This window comes from Astatotilapia calliptera, chromosome 13 (genome assembly GCF_900246225.1).
Source record: "Astatotilapia calliptera chromosome 13, fAstCal1.2, whole genome shotgun sequence".
Classification (NCBI taxonomy): domain Eukaryota; kingdom Metazoa; phylum Chordata; class Actinopteri; order Cichliformes; family Cichlidae; genus Astatotilapia; species Astatotilapia calliptera.
Window position 1 is genome coordinate 3,054,202 of NC_039314.1, and position 22,839 is coordinate 3,077,040.

General features: G+C 45.1%; 1 protein-coding gene across 1 annotated transcript in view; it reads right to left on the reverse strand.

The window, feature by feature from the left end:
* The window catches only part of bcl11aa (BCL11 transcription factor A a), a 55,990-nt gene extending 33,483 nt beyond the window's left edge, over positions 1–22,507 (reverse strand). Inside the window, exons 1-2 of the mRNA XM_026189445.1 lie at positions 22,170–22,507; positions 17,688–18,137 (exon numbers count right to left, since the gene is read on the reverse strand). Of these exons, the coding sequence (XP_026045230.1) occupies positions 17,688–18,137; positions 22,170–22,224 (505 nt within the window). The 5' untranslated portion in view covers positions 22,225–22,507. The remainder of the gene's footprint in view (positions 1–17,687; positions 18,138–22,169) is intronic.
* Between the last annotated feature and the right edge of the window lie 332 nt (positions 22,508–22,839).

The following is a 22,839-nucleotide window of genomic DNA, read 5'->3' on the forward strand; positions in this document are numbered from 1 at the left end:
CTAAAAATTTGTACCCACACTATTATTTGGTGTAATTTCCACATGCTCGAAGGGCATTTCATACCAGAAAACATAAAACTAGAGTGTTTGCAGGTGCTACGCCATGAGAGACAAATGAGAAAGTATTTTTAGTTTTGTGAAAAGGCACTTTATATTGTAAGATTAAATCCAACAGTATTAGAAAGAAGCCCCAACAATCAGATGACCCTCCTCCCCATGAGCAAGTGTTTGGCAATAGTGGGAAGGAAAAACTCCCCGTTAAAAGGAAGAAACCTCCAGCAGAACCAGGCTCAGAGAAGAAGAAACACTCAGTGCATCATGGAGAGCTCCAGGGTCACCTGATCCAACACTAATTACAAGCTTTTAAAAAAGGAAAGTTCTAAGTCTCATCTTGAAAGTAGAGCCTCTGTCTCTGAATCCAAACTGGGAGCTGGTTCCATAGATAAGGGGCCTGAAAGTCTCCCACTGTACTTTTAAATACCTTATGTAAGTGAGCCAGCAGTCTGGGACGTGTCTTTAAGATAAGATGGGGCCTGATCGTTCAAGACCTTGTATGTGAGGAGAAGGATTTTAGATGAAATTCTGGAATTAACAGGAAGCCCCACAAACCATGTTTATTTTCACAGGCCCACTGTGTACTGATTCGAGCACAGCGGGCTTGACTGACTGACTCGCCAACACTGTCTATTTTATTAAAACCAATATCTGACATAGTTGCATCATCGACTTCAGAAAGTGAGAAGGCAGATGGAGAAGAAAGCAGAAAAAAGAAAAAAGAAACAGGAACACAGAAACACACAGAGGCAACAAAAAAGACAACACATACTGCACGGTATGTTCACTCAAACACACACATAGCCTCCAGGCTATTGTCCTCCACATTTAGGTCACACCGAAACTAACAGCTTCTCACACACACACACACACACACACACACGTTCCCCAGGAGGTTCCCCTCACCTGCAAAGAGGCCAGTTTGGACACAGTGTCAAAGATTAAACCTGTGTTTTATCTCAGAGAAGGGGGCTGCCTGGGGGGGGGGGGGGGGGGGGGTGCGTGCATGTGTGTAGGTGTGTGTGTGCTTATGTGTGTTAACTCAGTCCCCGTTCACTAGAGGGCAGAGGGTCACTGGAGAATACACTTTTTCACTGACACACACGCACACAGCTGCCCTTCTCTGTGTGCGCGGTCAAGTAGAAAGGTGGATCTGTGTCAGGTAGCAAGGGTATTTACTGTTACTGAGACAAGCAGGCCGAGAAAACACAAACACAGCAGGGGGAGAGAGTGAGGGCGAGTGGGGCGAGCGACTTAGAGGAAGACTGGAGGAAGAAGCAAAGGAGAAAGTGGAGAGGGAAGAGGACGGCTCGCGATGCTTCTCGAGCCTTTCAGGGGCAAAAAAACAGCGCAGTCGTGTGCAACATCAGAGACTTAAACGGGTGGAAACAAAGCACATCAGACTACTCTACACTGCACTTTAATAAGTACACATGTTAACGCCAAAAAACACACTCAAGCAGCAGATGTCTCACAGTGGTGGTGCAGGAGAAGCAGGTGGGAAAAAGTGTGAGCAAAGATCTGACACACTGCAGTTTTAGGGAGGAAAGCCGGGTTGGACGTCCTGGATGATGAAGCAGACTCTATCACAAATTAATTAGAGTGCGACCCAAAAACAGCACACAAAAAAACCCTGCACACACTCCTCACCGCTCTACCATGTGCACCGCTTTCCCATCCAAATCAGCTCTTATATATCAAGAAACCACGCTCTCTTAACCTCCATTAACAACTCTGTCTGCTTACCGCTACACTTAATTCACTCCTCTAATCTTTGCTGAGCCTTCATATAAACATTTTATTCTACTTCTGTTGCTCTTTGCGTGCTTTTGCAGCGTTTTTCTTTTTGCTGGTATTTTCTTAAGTTGCAATTCGTTTGATCTCTCAGGGCCACTGGAAATAAATCTGCTTTTATAGCATTGAGCTAAAATTATTAGTCAAGTAATAGATGGATGTTTGAGCACAAAAGCAACGTGCAACAAATGAAAATGTCCAAAAAGCATGTTGGGCCTAGCTTCTCAAACCGTTCTAGGTTGGTATAAAGTCAGATGAAACATTAAGTATTTCATTTTAACTTCATATGTCAATTCAATTCAATTTGATTTATACAGCGCAAAAACCACAACAACAGTCACCTCGAGGCACTTTATATTGTACGGTAGACCCTGCAATAGTACATACAGAGAAAAACCCAACAATCATATGACCCCCTATGAGCAAGCACTTTGGTGACAGTGGGAAGGAAAAACTCCATTTTAACAGGAAGAAACTGGCAGAACCAGGCTCAGGGAGGGGCGGGGCCATCTGCTGCAACCGGTTGGGGAGAGAGAAGGAAGACAGAGAGAACATTATAAATACAGAAAACAATCGGATGAACCAGCGCTGTAAATTCTCCTTCACTGCATCGTGAAATTAGCTGGACTTTCATGTCAATGGTGAAAGGCCTCTCAAAACAAGGCTGCCAACAAAAATCTTCCCTGACTGCTGGGTTTGTCTTATCTGTGCAGACTCACAAAAGCAGAGACTCAACTTGGGTCAAAAGTGGACAACAGAAAGGTGGTTAAAGAAAAGAAACTTGTTTCATTTTCTGTTTATACATAAAAAAAATAAGGTTGTATCCTGAACAAGCCCTGGAGACAAAAAAAAGAACTCTGCATCCCTGAAAGGCCTTTTTATTTATCTCTCACTTTACTTATTTATTTATTATTTCTGCTTTCCTGCCATGCGGCCGGGGGAGAGAAGGACCACAGGTGCTCGGGTGAATCCGATGGACATCTGCAATTTATCATTCATACGCCACTGATGGCAGGCCGGGCCGAAATATGGCACGCTAAACACAAACCATAGATCATTCACGGACACAGATACACACAGACAGGCGCCGACGCACACAAACACACATCCGTGCGCATGCACGTACCTAAAATGCATCTTTGAAGACAGATGCTTTTATGCATTCACAGAGCTGGACACGGGTCACACTACAACATGTTTCTTGCAGCGTGGTGTTGATATCTTTTTCTTTCCATCTCCTTCCGCTTTATCTTTGTCCCTCTTTTGGGAGCGCTCGTCCCCCTCCTTCACTTCTATATCTCCTTGTTGATTTCTGGCAGGCCAGACACTTAAAAGCGTAGTCCCACCACCCTCCTATTAGTAAAATAGTAGTTTTGGCTTTCTAATTTGCTTTGTAACGTGTAAAGAGCAAGATTTTATTTCTCTTGAACAATTACTGCTTCCTTCTCTTTGGAAGTCAGAATACAATCCAACTGACTTCCGACCTTAGTTCCGTCTTTCCTTTTGTTTAGTCATGCATAAATAAAGAGATGATAGCATCCCACCCAGAAAAAAAATAGCTCCTATATAAACTTTCCTCCCTTAAATGCTCCCTGCCTCCAAACTTTTAATCCAGGCTTTAGAGGGATATATCACAGTGGGACATCACTGCTGGCCTGCATCTGCCAGAGTGAGCTTGGAGCTGATTTCTGTGTTTACATAAGATTAGAGCACAGGGAGAAAAGAAGGTGGCCGATATGGTAGCTCCAAGCCAAACAGCTCTCATTTCTAATGCAGCAAAAGCTGCCATAAACAGCCTGCAGGAGGGAGGGGGGCTGAGGAGTGATATAGCCAAAGGTAGGACCAGTGAGTAACACCACTTCCAAGCCCGAGGGTGTGTGTGTGTGTGTGTGTGTGTGTGTGTGTGTGTGTGTGTGTGTGTGTGTGTGTGTGTGGGCACGATGGCCTGCTTATTCTGGATTTGCAGCAGTGGTCACTGATCTTAGCCACACTTCCAACACGGCGATATTAAAAACCCATGAGAAAAGCCCCACTCAGGTGTTTTTGTCAAAATAGCATTTAAGGGTATAATTGGAAGGATTTAAGAGGTGTACTTTTTTTGTGAGAAAGAATTTACTTGTGATGGATTAAAGCTGAAAATTCCAATGTGCATCATTGGCAGGGAGGTGTATAGAGGTGGGGGTACTGTGACTGCAGCTCAGCCACCAATTCAAAAAGGCAACAAATTAAATGCTCACAAGAACAGACTTCTGCAACAACTCTTGAGAACCAAAGAAACAAAGCGGCTTTTCATAGCTGGGCACTTCCTCTCTTGGCAGTGTTTGCCAACAGAGGATGCTAATGCGTTTAATGTGTACAAGCTAAGATGTGGAGACACCTGAGGGGTGTACTACAAAATGAGATTAATGGCTTAGCGAACTATGTCAACCTTAAAGTCAGAGTTTCTGTGTCATGAAAGTGGCGCTCTTTTTACCTGACAAAATCAAAGGTGAACACATGGTCAGGAGCAGAATGTGGAAACTTTGCATCGCAATTCACCAGGTTAACAATTTTCTGCAACACTAATCTCTTATCTGAAACGGTTACTGTTCATTCAAGAAATAATGTATAGTGTGCCTGCAGGACAGCTTGCTGTAAAAGACGCTGCAGCATTCTCAGCATGTATTTCAGTATATGTGTAAAGTCATGGGGTCCAGTTTACAGCTGCACTGAAGGTAAGAGCACACATAGATTCCACATACCACCTGGCCTATCATATGTCGGACATGAAATCATACACACAGTATAGCTCCACCAACCAATGATAAATGACACAATCATGTGACAGCCCTGTCAGAAACATGACTCCATATCTATACAAAATAAAAATCATAAAGATTTCTTGGTCATGGCTTTTAAAACTCTCATGAGGACCAATGATTTGTGTCTCTCCAGACGTACATATTTACAGCAAGCATTTCACCAGAGCACGGCATCTTTCTACACAACTATGTGAGGTTGAGCTCCTGCACGCTCCTACATATCATACCTGTCGTGTATCAACCATGTTTCTCCAGCTGAACATGCAGCAAAGGAAAATTGCCTTTAAACATACAAACAGCCTTGCAGAATTCTGTGGATGTGTGAAAGAGGAGCAAATGATATAAGATATTAAGTTCTCTTTTTAATAACGCTTTATGAGGAACTTCTACACGTGCTTGACCTGCTGACTATAAAAAGCTTCTTTTCTTTATGTCAACAACCATTTTACAGTAACGCAACTCAGCTACTCCCGTCACCTCTGATCCTTGTTAGTGATGGGTTGAGGTGAACATGCCGTACTTTATTATACTGGCAGAAAAACACAGCAAAGCACATCCAAGTAGAGGGCAGAGTCTAGAAGAGTCAACATTCCTAACGCAGCCATTTTTAGAAGAAAAATCGACAGTATCAAACACCTGTCACCTGATCCCAAAAAAACAAGAGTGCTGCAAATATTCCCAGAGCAATACAGTAAGAAGAAGTAAAGAAGCACAGGATAAAGTAAATGCATCTTAAAACAAACAACAACCCCCATGACAGTTACAGCTAAAAGCTCTCCTCTTACTTCCTATATTGCAACCAGACAGCCAACTGACGTGAACGTGCCCTTAAGCAAGGCATCAAACCCACTGAACCTGCTGGGCAGCAGCAGCAGCAGTGTGGATTCACACACAGTGCGTAACCCTCCCTCCTTCCTGCTGATCCTCCTGACCCCGGCTGTTGCTGTAAATATCTGCGTGCTCCTGCACTGTCAACTCGCGCTCAGTTACACAAGCAACAGTTCCACGGAGGTTAAAACTGTATATTTTACTTCCTCCTGCTTTCCCTTTGCCTTGCCTGCATCTGTCCCATCTGTCTAACTCTATGCGCGGTTTTCCTTGTTTTCAGTCTTTCTGTCTCTTGAAGTGAAGGGCTCGGCAGGTCAGGGGCATTAGTGGAAATTCTGCTGTAAATTTCTCTGCCTGTTTGAACTTTTTTGTTGTTGTTGTTTTAATTGTTTTATTTTTTTTATTTTTCACTTTTCTGCTTTCCTTCTTTAACCCTGCATGGCACGGTTTCCATGCCAGCAAACCGGTCTGAACTAGTCCTGCTGAATTATGAGCGCACACGCATGTGTGTGTGTGTGTGTGTGTGTGTGTGTGTGTGTGTGTGTGTGTGTGTGTGTGTGACAGAGAGAGAGAGAGATACCAAAGGCTGTGTGTGCAGGTAGATAAAAATGAGAATGAGAGCTTACATTGAACACCAGGAGAGGGTTAATATGCAGAGCAGGAGCAAGGAAAGACGGTGTGTGTAATCACGTGTGCGTGTGCATGTGAAGCCCCCCCCAGCACACACACACACACACACACAGCCTTATGACACCAGTCTCATCAAACAGTTGGACGTCGGCCAAGTTCATCTGTTAATGGACAGTCGCCACCAGGACCCAGTCTTCTCTACCTCGCTCCCCTGCGTCTTTCTCTCTCTTTTTCTCCCCCTCACATCCCCTGTCCCCCTAGGGCGTTCTACCCCTATGCCCTCTCCTCCTCATAGCCCCCATGTTTCTGTCTTTCTGCCCCCTCACACCCATTCCCTCCCCTCATTTCTCTCAACACCTCTCCCAGCATTGCAGATTGGGGCCTGCGTTTCCCTCGAACAGCAAAGATAAACAGTGTGTGTGTGTGTTTGTGTGTCCCTTTGTCTTGTCTGTCTGTCGGCAGACGGCGCTCGGGGTGTGTTGCATGTACACACAGACACACACGCACGCACACACACCTATGCAGTGGAGAGTACCTTTGAACAGACGGTTTTCAACAAGCTAGAAACCAAAAAAATAAGGACGGAAATTACACAAAGGCCAAAAGACGAGTTAGCTTCCATTAATTTAAAGGAGACAGACTGTACCTGTGTGTGTGTGTGCGTGCGTGTGTGTGTGTGTGTGTGTGTGTGTGTGTGTGTGTGTGTGTGCGTGCGTGCGTGCGTGTGTGTGTGTGTGTGTGTGTGTGCGAGTGAGAGAGAGAGATCAGCAGTGTCAGCTACAGTCCTGAGCGTGTTGAAACACATCTGTATTCCTGTGGAAAACTGCAGCACGGGAGAAGAAAAAGTGAAGAAAAAAGGGTGAAGACTGACAAAGAAAGTGAAAAGCAGGGAGAGTAGTTCATCAAAAGCAGGTGAAAACGTTTAAAACACATGAATTTTTTGCAGGGGCAGGAGCTCAAGGAACTACTTTCACACCTCTTCATTTTTTTTTTTACATTTAGAAAGACGTCTTCATTTTTAAGCCCACTTTATTTTTATTTGGCGGAGGTGAGCATTAGCAAGTGTTAAGTGCAGCTGATGTGACGCCCGATGTAATTTGGAGGGCAATTTTGTCATCATAGCGGAAGTTAAATGATTGTGTGATTCTGCTGCAGGCTGGGAAATCTTAAGGACTCTCGAAGATTTTTATGATTTAAAAAACGTTCCCACCTTCACAGGAGAAAAAAAGAAATGAGTTACTTTTTGTTCTTCTTTACGTCCACCTTAAAACTTTGTGTTCTTAAACAGTTTTATTAAACATCTGGACAATAATGACTGCCACTGCACTGAAAAGTGTTTGGAAAGCAGCGACTGTTTCCACACTGACCACACACACACACACACACAGCAAACAAGTGTACTGCTAAACACCCGCGCACACCGAGACAAAAAAAAAAGTCTAAGAACTAGATTTTAATGGTTCTTTATCTGTTTTTTGGGGGGGATAAATTATCCATTAGATTTCATCATATCTTGCTGGGGCAATTACATCAAGAAAATGATAGCGGGCACAGGATCAATTATGCATGCCCTTGGCCAAAGACCAAGCATCGGGCAGAAGGAGAGGGCATGTATACACACACACACACATGAAGAAGAGGAGGATCTCATAGATGTGGCCCATCAGTTCATCTTACTGCCTAAAAAGTTCATACGCTTAATAATTTAGCTGTGTTCTGGATACAGTTTCCCAGCTGAATATTAACAACTTTGAAGTGAGTAACAGCAGCCAGAGGTATATATATATAGTGTGTGTGTGTGTGTGTGTGTGTGTGTGTGTGTGTGTGTGTGTGTGTGTGTGTGTGTGTGTGTGTGTGTGTGTGTGTGTGTGTATTTGCAACGGGCTAAAAGAGACCTCAGGAAACAGGCCTCGTGAGTCCTACCAGAGACAACCCCTCGAAACACACACACAAACACACACCTTCCACTCGACTGCGTCCATTACACCACCGTTTGTAACATTGCTCATTTCTGGGCAATTAAGAATTCCTTTTCATCGCTATGTAGGTTCACATATCTCCCTCACAGCACTTGTACACAAACTGGGAAGACATGAGGAAAACGAGGTGTGTTTGTGTGTGAGGCTGAGAGAGAGGCTAAAAAGATGAGAGGAGGAAAAGCAACAAAGGGAAGCGGAGAAGAAAACATGAAGCTTAGCGCCCTCGCGTTAGTTCTTCTTGGTTGCTGTTCTCACTTTCTTAATTGTCCAGCCTCGTTATTTGATTTTTAAAAAATGGCTTTATTTCATCGACTTTCCCCCCCTTTTGTCTTCCTCTCACAGGAGCCTTTTTCAGAATGAGTTTCTTTTTGAAGGCGTGCGTACAGGTGCTTGCATTTTGTGTGTGCACGTTTTTCTGCTGAGTGCAGAACAATGGAATTCATTTTCTTTCCGTCTCTTTTTTTTTTAAAGAGTTTTCACCGATGTTTACAGAGAAACTCACTTAGCAAGACGAATCGCTGTCTCCAAAATGGCAGCCTTAGATGGAGCTGGGGAGGGACGAGGAGAGAGAGAGAGAGAAAAGAGAGGTATCTGACATCTGTTTGTTCAAGGAGAAACAGAAAGCAGTAAGAAGGGGAGGGCGCTAAAAATGAATAGGCTGACAGAACGAGAGAGCGAAAGAGAGATGAGCATTGAGAAATCATTTTACCATGTCAGGACCGACACGTACAGGAGCGAGCCAGATGGTTTGCATTGGGTGTGCTTTGTAAATTTGTGTGTGTGTGTGTGTGTGTGTGTGTGTGTGTGTGTGTGTGTGTGTGTGTGTGTGTGTGTGTGTGTGTGTGTGTGTGTGTGTGTGTGTGTGTGTGAGACGAGCAGTGTAATGAGGGAACAGACGAGACATCATGTAAATTAAATATGTCCAATCTCTGGCTCGCCTCTCAATCTTCACACAATAAAAAAAAATGTTACTTTCATTTATATCAGCCTAACAAACACACCCAGCTCACACAAACACACACCCACATATCTCGAAAGCAAGGCACGAATGAGAACATACACACGCACACACAAACACCCGTTGACATGCCAGCTCTGACAAGCGTGGCTGATGTGCGCCACGAATGTGCATGGTAATAGGCCAATCAAAAATGCAAAACAATTGGCAATTACTGTGAGGACCTAATGGTCATTAGAATTTACAACTAGGTAATGAACTAAAGTCTGCCCACTGCATGCATATTCATAAAGCCATTTGAGCTTTGAAGATTAAAGTAGTGCTTAAAATTCAAATGAGCCTCCGCAAATTATCAGGAAAAGTCAGTGCTGCCGCCGCCGCCGCTGCTGCTGCTGGTCCTGGGTGTGTTGGTGACAGCGATGGGGGAGTTCCCCATATGTGCTGTTTGTGCGTTTATGTGTGTGATTTTTTTTAAAGTATTATTAAGCGGCGTGTTCCTCAGCATCTCAAGATGGAACAAGAAAAATTACAGGTTTGTTTGTTACCTGACATATCACATGAAAATAATTTTCTGTGGCAATGTGATGGTTTTTTTAACTCATGAATGGAAATATTCAATTACAGGTTTTTAAACGATACCAAATGCATCTGAAATGTATTACAATTCTTTTTTTGTAATTCCACACCAACAGTCATGTTTTTCTTCTTTCAAATAATCAATATTAAAAGAGCAAATACTGCCAGAAACCGTGGGATCAGGTGTTTTCCTGGATTATGATCCAACAACGCTGTCTTATACAGAACTATTACGTAATGTAAAGGATTCAGAAACGTAGCCAAAATTCGACTATATGCCACGATACCATTTAGTTGAGGACAGCAACTACTGGAACTGTTGAGCGTAACAATATGCCATTTGGTTTTTAACAACTCAGTGGTTCTGGAAAAAGAAGAAGAAGAAAAGATGATACACAGTTCTGCTACTTGTTAGCACTGTCGCTCATGAGAAGAGTAGGGGGCATCATCAAACCTGATAACAATATAATTTTTCCAGAATTTTGCCATTCGTGGATAAAGAGTCAAATCTGTTTCAGAATTTGTGACAAAGCATTTTAGGAGTAAGTTTTTATTATCTTTTATTAATTGTTCATCAATACCGATCAATAAAATAGCTGTTTGGTTTGTAAAATGTTAGAAATTAGCAAAAAAAACCCCACATCTGTCACATTATTTTTGCCTACAAGAATTCACATTTGCGGCTGAAAATGCTGATCAGCATGTCTGGTTACTATGATACTGGCTTTGCAAACTAAAAGAGCGAGGCTCATACCTGCTGGAAGTGGATGAGGGAGCGTTTCGGGCTTCTTGTATTTCTGGTGATTTTAGACTGCAGGAGTCAGGCAGTTTAAGGTTGTCTACTCTGTTGCCGAGAGTCAAACGTGTTAAACAAAAAATGGAACGACATGCGTTATCCTACTTTGAAGAGGACTTTATTTGGCACTACGAAATGCTTTCAATTTGCTGACGAAGGACAGAAAGTGGAGGGGAAAAGGTGGCGGGAATGACAGAAAGAAACAGACTGATGCACGTAATGCCAAAATAAAAGATTAGACCCACTCATACAGAGCTGTGCGTGTACAGTAAACACACACACAGTCATAGGGTGTGTGGTGTGTGTGCACGGCCCTCTGCTGCAGTTGTAGTAGCAGTTCAGCCAAGCGGGGAACATAAAACCAGAGCGAGGAGCCAGGCTCCTCCACACATATGCACACACACACACACATGCATTGTCAGCTCTGGCACACTTCACAAAGGGATGTCCTGCATCCACACTGCCAGTTCACACACACACTTGTGCCACAGTCATGCAGGCCTGTTGTAATGACAGGTACATCTGCATGTACATGTGAATATATGCATGCGTGTGTACGTGTATCTGTGTGTGTGGTGTTTAGAGCCAGGCTGTAATCCAGTGGCCTATATAAATAAGCTTTGTAGTGTATAAACAGTTTTATGAACAGCCCTTCAACTGGCTTCAACATAATAAGAGAGCTGCGTTACATGTGCACCCCCCGAGCAGACCGAGCCGAGTGCATGTGGAATAAACACACACACACACACACAGAGCGAGCAGCGAGTGAGCCAAAAACAGCAGCTTTCCCTCTCACCACGAAGAAGTAAATGCAGCATGGATGTCGAATCATTCGCATAAACACAAAGAGCCAGATCAATAAACAATCCTCCATCGCAGAGCGCGTACAGTAGTGGGCTTTGACGTCACGGACGTCGCGGACACGCTGTCACCGCTGTAAATACAGCAAACTGCTTTTTCTTTTCTCATCACGCCTGCCGCTGTCATTGTTTTGGAACGGGGTTTTGCCGGCCATGATCATCTGGAGGTGGTGGGGGACGGGGTCTTTTTGTTTCAACTGATCTGTCGCTGTGTTTGGCCGACGTCGCTGCGGCAGAGTGTCTGCGCCGCACTTCCCAGGGATCAGCTGTCAGTCAAAGTGTGTGGGCAGCGTGACGTCTTTCCCTCTGATTTTTCTTCTTTTTTTCACCCTTTGATGTTGTTGTTGTCTCTTGGTGGCGGTGGTGATTGCTGTCCATGCCCTGTTCTTTTTATATTTAGTCCAAACCCACTGCACATATAAAACTCATCACTTCCTGTGGAAGCAGGGTTTTTTGTCCCGGGAAGACTCAGCAGACAATGCTGTAAATAAAAAACGGCTCTTGTATCCATTTTAAATCATTTCCCACAGAGCTGACAAAGCTGATTTGCACTGTAAAAAATAAACAAAAAAAAAGAGGCTTCCATGTTTTGATCTTCCCATTGCACCTTATGTAATTTCCCACTTCATAGACAGTTCATGCTCTTCTTCTGATTAATTCAAGTCAATTCAATTCACAACAGCAGGCACTTTCTACCCCCCTAACATTCACGAGGTCACCAGCAACCTGTTCAGGCCTAGGTTCAGGTTCATGTCTAGCCTTTTGTATAATATCAGACATACTCAAAAGGAAATCGTACAAGAGAAGTAGCATGAAATACCTGTTTTGCATGAAGCTGAGATGCATTTTATCCCTGACCCTAAACAAGTGGTTCACCTGGCGGATGTGAAGAGGTTAATTAAAGTAAAAACTAGGCGACATCAGAGCGAGATTCCCAATGATCCCTGTGAGCAAGCACCTGACAAAAGTATGAAAGAAAGAACGCCACATTAAGGATTCTATTGTGTGATTTTAATCTATTTGTTATTAATATAATGAGCACTTTTTATTCTACATTGATTATGCCATGATCCGTGTGCAGAGGCATACTCAGCACATGTGCACACGCTCTCTACTCGTCTACTTACTCCAAAACCACCGTAAATGTAAACAGTGTAACATGTGCAAATTGAAACGGACGCTTCCTGCCCAACCGGGCGATGATTTGGAGGAAAAGGCTCCAGCTACTTTTGCAAAATGTTTTGCATAAATAGTAGAAGCCAGCACGCCTTTGCAACAATAATACATCTGCTTTGCATTTCATTGAAACGCTGCCATCTTCTAAGAAGCACTATAACAAAGTGAATCTGACGGTGACAAAGAAGCTCAACAGATCAAAGGTCACAGCAGCCGAGGTCAGCCTAATATGCGTCCAGTGTTTCAAAGAGTCTTTGCTGGAATGTCACTTTACTTTCCTTTGTTAGTCCTACTTCAGTCAAGAAATCAGCTGTTTAATGTCCCCTAGGGGAGTCACAAGTAACCCGGCTGATGTTTCTGTGATGTCATCAGGGTTACCTCACGAGTCAGCCTCACAAACCGCAGCAACCGGGTTTGAAGGATGAGGGGAAATTCTTCTAGAAGCAACTCTCGCTGCAAGGGCCCCCCCTCTTTTCTAGGATTACGTAGATTTACTGTCATTTCAGTCGTCTGAAGGACTCACAAACTGCACGTGTACAATCAGCAGTCAGATCTGATAAAGACTGCTTGGAAGGTTTGCCCAAAATAAACCTTTAAAAAAGTTCTACTTCTCCTACCATCTTGGAACTCTCCACTACATATAATGTGCATGACGTAGAGGCAGCGAGGGTTACAAACGTCAGGACACATCGTGCTTTTGCTGTGTCACCATCCAGCTTTGCAGAAGTTCAAGATAACTAGAGTGGCTCTCTAAATGAAAATGCAGGCTACGTTTTTGTTCAGCGCTGTGACTTATGTAAAAAAACTATGAGCATTATAAAACAGGATAAAGGGCGAATCAACAGGCTTGTCTTTGTTTTATTGCTACTCTTTAACACTCAGCACCAAAAGGCTTTTTTTTCCTTTGCTGTTGTCCATATGCAGAGCTTCAGTTACTTAATCATGAATTTTTTTTGTGAGCATCAAATAGAAAACATTAAGGCCTCTCTGAAGGATTATGAACTTTTCCCTCAGTGTGCAGCATGCTCTACCCTGCTGCTGATGTTTCCTCGCACACACCGGCAGCGTTTGCGTTCGGCAGGCTTCCTTCAAGACAAAAGCCACATTCCCACTGTTCAAACGCTGCACTCGAGGCCGCTAAACAAAACGCAGTGAAGGGAAAGAATGAAAGAAAGATGGACATAAACAGAGGGAGGGGGCAGCAACAATAGATTAGTGATGGCAGCCAGCGTGTGAAATCTCTTTGTAGGCTCGCTGGGATGCGCCACAGCACAACACACATGGCCGCACACGCACACACATACACCGAACGTACTGTAATTGATTCAGTATCAATTGGCTGTCTTGGATTTGCATTGACTGCTAATGTTGCAGCGAGATCAAGAGAGAACGAAAGAAAAAGATAGAGAGACACCAGAGCCAAAACAGAAAAAAAAGAGAGGACGAGGACAGACGTGAGATGGAGAGCGAGCGATCTGACACCAAGCCAGGCAATGAATGGGTGTTAAAAATGCACTAATGTGTATTGAGGTGGGCAGCATTAGCCGGTGATGATAAGCTAATTGCTAATCAGTAGATCATAGACTAACATGTTACGAGGCTTTGAGCCAGGATGGCTCCTCAGTGGGTTGACTAGCATGAAGAGCTGCATTTGCCTTTTTTTTTTTTTTGGAAGGAAGGAAGGAAGGAAGGAAGGAAGGAAGGAAGGAAGGGAAAAAAATGGGAATGATAAATTTGTCTCAAGAAATGTAGCGATTTATCATCATGTCCAAGCGGCGATAATATCTGGGTTAATGAGCTAATATTGATAAGCTAATTCAGCTTATCAGCCAATAATTCTCAGTGAAATCACTGGTCAGTAAAGACGAGCAATTCTCCGCACTGGCCGTGTATCAATTTGAGCTCATTAACACAAATATTAGGACTGGTTTTCAGCCCTTTGTGCTAATTACGAGAAATCAACTGACAAATCAGGACAGCGCGGGGAAAAAATGCATTAGCCGTCGAAGTAATCCACGAAGAATTGATGCTAAAATTTCAATTTTCAAGCCTCTTTTTTTTTTTTCAATTTGAGTAAAAGGAGCAAAGATGAAGACGCAGCCATTCACACGCAAATACACACACGCAAATACACACACGCACACACGCACACACGCACACACGCGGAAGCCCCACTCTTTTGAGACATTAGCGATGCTGTTTCTGAATGAGGGATGCCTCAGGGATTATAATCAGAATTTTCATCTCAGTCAGGGATTAATAGAATAAATGGGCAAGAGAAAGAGAGAGAGAGAGCACTAAATGTGTGTGTGTGTGTGTGTGTGTGTGTGTGTGTGTGTGTGTGTGTGTGTGTGTGTGTGTGTGTGTGGGTGGGTGGGTGAGCGTTTACGCTGGCTTTTTTGCATCACCGATCGGCATTTTGCCTGTACAGTCCTCACTCTCTCTCACACACACACACACACACACACAGGTGTGTGTCAGCTCTACTCGGTTGGGGCTGTTTGATATGTAAATAGCAGCGTTCCGGCACAAGTCGGACGCTTTGTGTTCCTCTGAGCCTCACAGCCACTCTGTGCTTCTCTGACCACAGACATATTTTACAACAAGCAGTCGGAGCATCATTATATACATGAGAAGATACATGCAGGAAAAAGTATACAGCGATTAAAAAAAGGGAGGAGGGGGTGCTGTAAAATAATTCCTCCAATGTGAGATGAAAAATATTTGGTTGTTTCTAAAAGAAAGCAGATGGAGACGGAGCAACAACAACAAAAAAGGGGGGAAGGGAAGGAAACATGAAGATGGTATGGTCCTATTTTATCTGATTTAAATGAACAGAGTAATAATGAGGCAAAAACTAAACCCCAGTAGAAATTCTGTTAGACTGAAAATACTGAGATTAATGACAAAGCATGTGTCTACAAGTGTGTAGATTTTTTTAATGGCATTAATTGCATTTCTGTTTTAAGGCCTATCTGTGGGAGCAGAGGCCTCATACACAGCAAGGAGGAAGCAGCAGCCCTCACCTTGCTTTGCTTGTGTGTGTGTGTGTCATTGTTTTTGGATGGCAATAATCTCGGCTGAAATTCCAGCAGATTATTACTTTTTCTTTCACATATTTACTCCACCGTGACAGTTTGAGGTCAATTACGATGAAAGCTATGGGTTTGGTCGGGATGGGAGGGATAAGAGAAAGAGAAAGAGGAGGAGGAGGAGGAGGAGGAGGGAAACGCTGGCTTTGATTATCGGCTATCAGACTGAATGTGTTGCGCAAATTCAGCATGTGAGGTTTGTGCTGGTGTGGATCCAGCGGCTGGGAGAAAAGAAAAGAAGAGAAGGGAAGGGGGGAAAAGGAGAGCGGACAGGGTGTAAATAAAGCAGACGGACAGTTTAAAGGCTGGGGTTTTCCTTTTCCAGACGAAAATTCCCAACATTTAATAATAATGCTCGGCCAGTCTCCCGTCCACCTCGACATCGACATCAGACAAGATATATAACGCTGCCTTCTGAGCGTACAGCTGTTCCTACCAAGACGTTCCCACACACAACGCTATTGAAGCCACCAGACGCCGGTATTATGATGTAAATCGCTCTAATAACCCAGTTTAACTGGTGAGCGTCTGAGTGTGTGTGGGAGTGGGAGTGTGTGTATGGGGGGAGTGTGCAATCAAACATGCAGACGCTACAGAAAGTGAAAAAAAAGTCTTTCTAGAGCCGTAGAGACAAAGGTCAAAGGTCAAACCCATCCCGTTTCCTCGCCTCCACTGTAAATTTTGAGCTGGTGGTTTCGATCACGTTTGCTTCCTCAAACGCTGAAGCGGAAAAAACAAACTGCAACATTTAGGATTCCCGAGTTACGTTCAAGCGACAAAGTGTGCTGCGTTTCAACGCGGATGCGTTTCCGCTGCTCCGTGTCATCTCTCTCTCTCTCTGTAACAGCTAATTTAGTACAGGCAGCCCGCCACTAAAAACTACTGCTAATTAAAATGCACGAGAAAAGAAAGAAAGAAAGAAATGGCGCCGCAACAAATAATTAGTGGCGTTAAGACGCTTTAAATAAACGACTTTCCCTCCATGAGCAAAACTTTTTTTTCTCCCCCCCTCCCTCGCTCTGCTCGCCTCTCATTGATTCCTGGGAAAAGGAAGAGAGGCGGAGCGGCTAAAGTGGAGGAAAAATAGCCAGTTTTACCTATGAAGTCTGGCACGGAGGTAAACTCAGAGAAGAAGAAGAATGAAAGCTGATGGAGAGCTGGGCTGCATTTAGTCGGGTAAGATGTGGCGGTGGGAAAGAGGGGGGTGAAAACCACACCAAGAGCAGGACACATCTGCTAGGGCCACATGAGAGGGAAAAACACACACACGCACACACACATTTCATGCACACAGATTCTCTGCACCCAAACTCAAAAAGAGGCCGCAGCTACTCCCCAGACTCAAAGTCACACACAAACACACAACTAATGCTGACCAGTGGCACCACAAAGTCAAGGTCACCCTTAGCTCTTTGCAACTGGCCTGTGGGATTCAGTCACTGTGGCCAAGCTGGGCAAACTGGGAAAACACTCACATTCCATAACACACAGACACACACACTGGAATTTTAGGGGAACTGTAGAAGGGGTGCACACACGCTTTTTGTTGATAAAAACACACACATGTAAAAAAAAAATTTAAAAGAAAAGAAAGAAGAGAAAGACGCCCTAAATCAAACCACAGGGCGTCAACACTGGTGAACCCTCGCCACACCTGTGTTGTTTGTCTCACAAAGCCCCCCCCCCCCACACACACACACACACACACACACACACACAAACACCTCACACGCTCCACCCCCTTCTAACCACTAACAGCCAATCAGATTTCTGTCACGTGTGTGTGTGTGTCTCAAAAAAAAAAACCCAAACAAACAAAAAAGCTTCCTTGGACATAAAATGTGAAATAATGAAAGCAAGAGCTCAGGCTGCAGAAAGCACACACATCCGCTCATCTGCAGCAGTGAGCGCATCCAAAACACTGAGGAAATAATCTCGACAGTGAGCGCGTTAGAACACCTACGGGTGACATTTCTGACTGTGTCTTGGTCACTTTCTGGCTTCTGTCTGATCTGAATGGTTTGTTCACACTTAAGCTGATACTGAGGGGTCCTCTGGGGATATGATCTTGCCACATGGTGGCTGTGCTTGTATCCAGAAAGAGGTGATGTGTGTTGGTTGGTGTGAAAGCAGTTCTGGTTACCTGGGAGGGGCTCCTGTTTGGGGCAAATGCCCCGGGGTGATGAGAACCGGTCATCATCTTCGTCTGCCAGTGTGGCCTGGACACCCACTTCCAGCCTCCGGCTGCGCAGGGAGCCCATTGCAGGCGAAGGAGTGAGGGCCAAGCCAGGGGAGGGTGAGGGGGGCTTGTCCAGCCCCCTGCCCACAGTGAGGCAGGGCGGACCGTGGCATCGCTTCCTCTTGTGCTCAATGAAGAGCAAGATGTCCGCCAGGGGGAAAGTGGCCTGGCACTGGCCGCAGGTCAGCAGGTCCTGCTCCAGAGACGGGTGAGCGTCATGACCCAGCCGGGCCAGCCGGCCCACGTTCGAGCCCGGGTGGTGCCCGTTGAGGCTGCCACTCTCCTCCGAGTTCTCCGAGCAGCGCTCCGACAGCTCCTCCGACGAGACAACAGCCGTGGAGAGGGGCTCAGCTGCTGGCGAGTCAGAGGGGAAGAGGGAGAGAAGAAGACAGGGGTGGGAGGAAAGAGGGAAATTAGAAGGCGATGCTTACTCAGAACAGAAAAGCAAAAACCACATGTTTATATTTTCCTTTTCTCTCTCTCCTGTAATTCGAACCTATTAATACAGTTGTTTTTTGTTTTTGTGAGAATTGATGACAAGGAAGAATCCACAAAAACTCTCTCAGTGTGGATCACAGTTAGAGAGACACAAAGCTAAATAAAAGGTCGGCATGCGGCACGCACAATAAGGGGGGTGAGAAAATGTGCCTTGTAATGATAGAAAAGCATGTAATACAGGGAAAATGATTACAACGCGAGCCGGTGTGGATCACAACAATAAATGGTGGGAAATTCTATCCTGAAAAGCTGCAAAGCTCCAATCAGATTGCTCCAAGATAACAATTTGGTAGCCAATGAGAGCTTAGAAAATGATGCTTAAACACAGTATTCACCGAAAGAAAAATAAAATAAAAAAAACTAAAGATGTGGACGAGTTTGACTTGCCTAACCTTGTTTGTAGAGGGTTTGATCCTGTAATCAGCAGAAGGGAAAACTGTCACAAACATGTCCAACATATGTGCCGGGGAAAGGGAAGAGAGGGCAGGCTGCACGAAGAGAGTGCGTCTGTGTGTGTGTGCACGCGTGCCCGTGTGTGTGCATGTATGCGTGTGGGCGAAATAAAACTCTTCCCTCAATCCTCGGCCTCGATTACATGTGGCTGACTTATAGTTCTTAGATACCAGGCTCTTGTACAGCGGGAAAATCGCCCCAAAATGAGCCGTTCAACCCGATTCCTCACCCCTCCGAGGCCGGATTAACTCCTCGCTGCTTTTTTTTTTTAAGAAGCCTTTTGTGGAGGCCAGACTCGTCCTGCAGCAGGAGGGAGAGGAGCGGCGCAGTCGGCCGAATTAGGGAGGCGAAACGGGAGAACATAATTCACCGTCCCTCTTTTAAAGAAAATCTTCCAGTCCAAGGTGAAGAGTGTGACTCTGCACTAGCCGCCTGATGCGTGTTGACCTTCTTTACTCAGCCGCCAATTTCACATTTTAATGAACTTAAGACCACAGAGAATCAAAAAATAGATTTTAATTTTCACTGTCTGGCTGATTGGTACAGATTTTGTCTGATAACAGGGATAGGTTAGAGCTCCTGCGTGTGTGTGTGTGTGTGTGTGGGGGGGGGGGGGGTCTAAACGTGGACTACATCCCCTCAAGGAAATATCATCAGAATGCCGCAACCCTGCGCGACATCTGTGCGCAAACTGGGACATGAAGATAACATGGTAAATTCCACCAAGACCGCAGCCGCTGCTGCTGCCCCATCAACACCCCCCCCCCACCCCACCCACACACACACACTCACACAGTCACACTTCTCTTTGATTTAACTTGGGTCAACACAATGCCACACAAGTTACACAACAGCTCCCAGGAGGAGGAGGGAGGAAGAAGAAGAAGAAGAAGGGGGCATTAAATTCTCCGGATAAAACAACAATAACAACAAAATCTAATGGAAGCTGCATAAGCCCCTCACCTCTAAAGTTGAACTTGAGAGGGGATGTCTGGGGTGTTTAGCAGAGAATGAGGAGAGGAGGGCGAAAGACCTTAAATAAGATTTGATTCAAAAAGCATATGAACGCTAAATTCAACAAAACGTGTTTAAATGAGAGCCGTGTGTCTATTTTTAGAGCAGTGCAGGTAGATGAAATAAACAGGCAGAGAGGAGCAGAGAGGAGGATTATGTGTCTAAATCCACATGTCGGAACATGCACAACAAAGCTATCACATTTCCTAAAGGAGGGGGTGGAATAACTGTAAAAAATAAAGTTATAAATGTTTCATCAATTAGAAAATCATTTCAGCTAAGTCCACCGTTAAAGTTCCACCTCTCTCATCGATCTGTAAAAGTAGATGTTTAAACTGCTGGCTGACTGCCTCCCAGAATAATTTTTTTTTTTAAATACCATCTTGGCAAAACATGAAAATGACTGATAATGTAGTTTATTCTAGAGGAGGAAACATCACTGAAAAAATAAACAAAACAATAAAACCCCACTGTTAACGTTTTAAATCCAGGCTGGTCTGTATGTGTAAAAGCAAGCACTGGGGCTGCGATGAAAATGATGTTCTATAAAAAACTGAAATGTAATAAAAATTAAAGAAGAAGAAGGGAAAAAAATCGATATTAAAAACACAGGTGCTAAAACTGAAAACTGACCACACGATGTTGATTGGGGTTTTTTTTCTGAGGCCAAAAAATCTGAATTGCTTTAGTAACAAAATTTATGCAAAAATAAAATAAGCGTGTGTGTGTGTCAAGTGAGAGCTAAAGGGTAGGGGGGAGGGGTCAAAAGTCTGCAGAGGTGATGTATATTCTGAGTGTAAATAAATGATGCACAAGAACAATAAAAAAGAAAGTAGGTTTGAGGTGATGAAGAGGAATTCAGGATGGGGATGTATGGTGGAGGTGGTGTGTGTGTGTGTGTGGGGGGGGGGGTCTCCCTGCTTTTCTTGTTTTCTCCCCCCCTCCCTCTTTCCTTCCCCATGTCTTGTACACTCTCCCTTTATTCTAAAGAGATCGCCAAATAGTAGCCCGTGCAGATAGGGGCGGCAGTGAAACTCATCAGGTCCAAGTCGAGAGCCGGATTTTCTGATCGCACTCTGCCTCCTAGCGACGGCACGCGGTCATTGTGACTGTCACCCAACTGGACACACACACACACAGACTCATACAGAAACACACACTCTGTCTCACTCCAACAGCCTAACACGGGCTACAGCCAGTCAACATACCGAAACACCGAAGCGTAAAGATGCCCAAATTCCCTCGTTTTCGTGTTTGCGGGCACTTTCCGTCGCTGAAAACGCTGCGAGGCGGCGCACCGTGCGGCACATGGCGCGGTGATAAACGCCACTTTGCCAATTGCCCTGCAGTTTCTCAGCACACTCATCTGCTCTCTCTCAAAATATCACGCTGAAATAACTCTGATAAAGTGAAATTAATTAAAAGATCCGGCGATAAAAGAACGCCGTGCGTAAAAGTAGATTGTGTCCACGGAGTTCAAACAATTTTGTCAGTTTTTTCCCCCTCACACACGCTGCAGCTCCAAAAACCCAACGGGCTGGCATTCATATCTTACCTTAGCTCTGTATAGCTTGGGAATCTATTTTTTTAAAGTTGGTCCACATTTATCTCTGTGGAAGGAGAGAAAAAAAGACGAACAAAAAGACCGAGCTGGCTATGCTGTCGTCCTGTTGCTGTTTCTTGTCTTTAACTCTGAACTGCAGGAGGATCTGCACTTTCAGGAAGAAAGCCTCTCATCTAAACTAAACATCAATAAACAGCTTTTACACGAGAGGCACAAGGATTTTTTTTTAAGTATAAGAAAAATATCGATCTGTGTCGTCCGTGTTGCTGATACAGAGACTGTCAGACACGAGATTTTTGTCCCCCTCCACTCGATCCAAAAATCCACCTCCAAGTTTTTTTGTTTTTGTTTTGGGGGGTTTTCTGAAAATAATCCCAAAAAAAGAAGAGATGTGAGAGCGAGCAGATGAACAAGCAGCATGCAGAACTAGCAGGCAGCGATATTCCGGGGTGAGTTCTCCACGAAGCTCCGCGGAGAGGACGCGCTCTGCTACCGGCAGCCCTGCGCGCTTCCACTGACCGGAGCGACCGCGGGGGCACCGGAGCCACAGCGAGTACATTTAACAGCCCACAGAAGCGAGAAGCTGCGGCGGGTTTATACCCACACACGCAAAACTTTTTCTCTGTGACAGGCTTTGAGGAGGAGGGGGGAAGAGATCTCCGAGCAGCTTTTACGCACGGAGGTGTCGCACTTTCTCGCCACGCTGTTTAAGTCCAGATGACCGCGGGTCCGAGCGGTGCGTCCGGTGTCCAGGAGTTCCAGCTTCGCTCCCGCCCCCTCCCCCCCGAAAAATCGTAGCTGAATGAAGTGAAAAGGGACCCAGAAATGACATTTTGTTTTTCTCATCTTTTACTTACGCGAAAAATCCCGTTTGCTTAAGTGCTGGGGTTTGCCTTGCTTGCGGCGAGACATGGTGGCTGGCGGCGGCGGCGTTCAGCGCGGATCACATCGGGGAGAGCCAGGGTTAGAGAGGAGACTCCGGTGGGGCAGGAAAAAAAATATCTTCATCCAACGCCTCTGACATCCACGAGAAGAGGAGGCGGAGGGGCAAGGGGAGGAAAAAAAATAAAAATAAATTAGAAATAATATAAAGATGGCGCGGAGGCGAAGATGGATCGCGGGATCGCCGTCATGGCTTTTTTGAGAAAGGAGAGCAGAGAGAAAAAAGAGAGAGAGTGAGATAGAGGTGGATGGAGAGAGAGAGAAGGGGAGAGAGATGGAAAAAATGGCAAAAGCCCCCCCCCCCCCCCACACACACACGCCACCCCTCCCCTCAACCCCCCCTCCACCCCCCACCCCCCTCTGAGCCGTGCAAGTTCAAGTGCACGGACGTGACGTTCCCGGCGAACTTGAACGTCAGGCGATGGACAGACACCCGACATACAAAAACATGGGCAGGGCCGAGGCACCCGAGTGGGAGTGGGAGTGGGAGGAGGGACGGACGGGACGCGCAGTAACAACACCAATGGACGGTCATTAGAGAGAGAGAGAGGGAGGGAGAGACAGAGAGCTCGGAGGGAGGGGGCT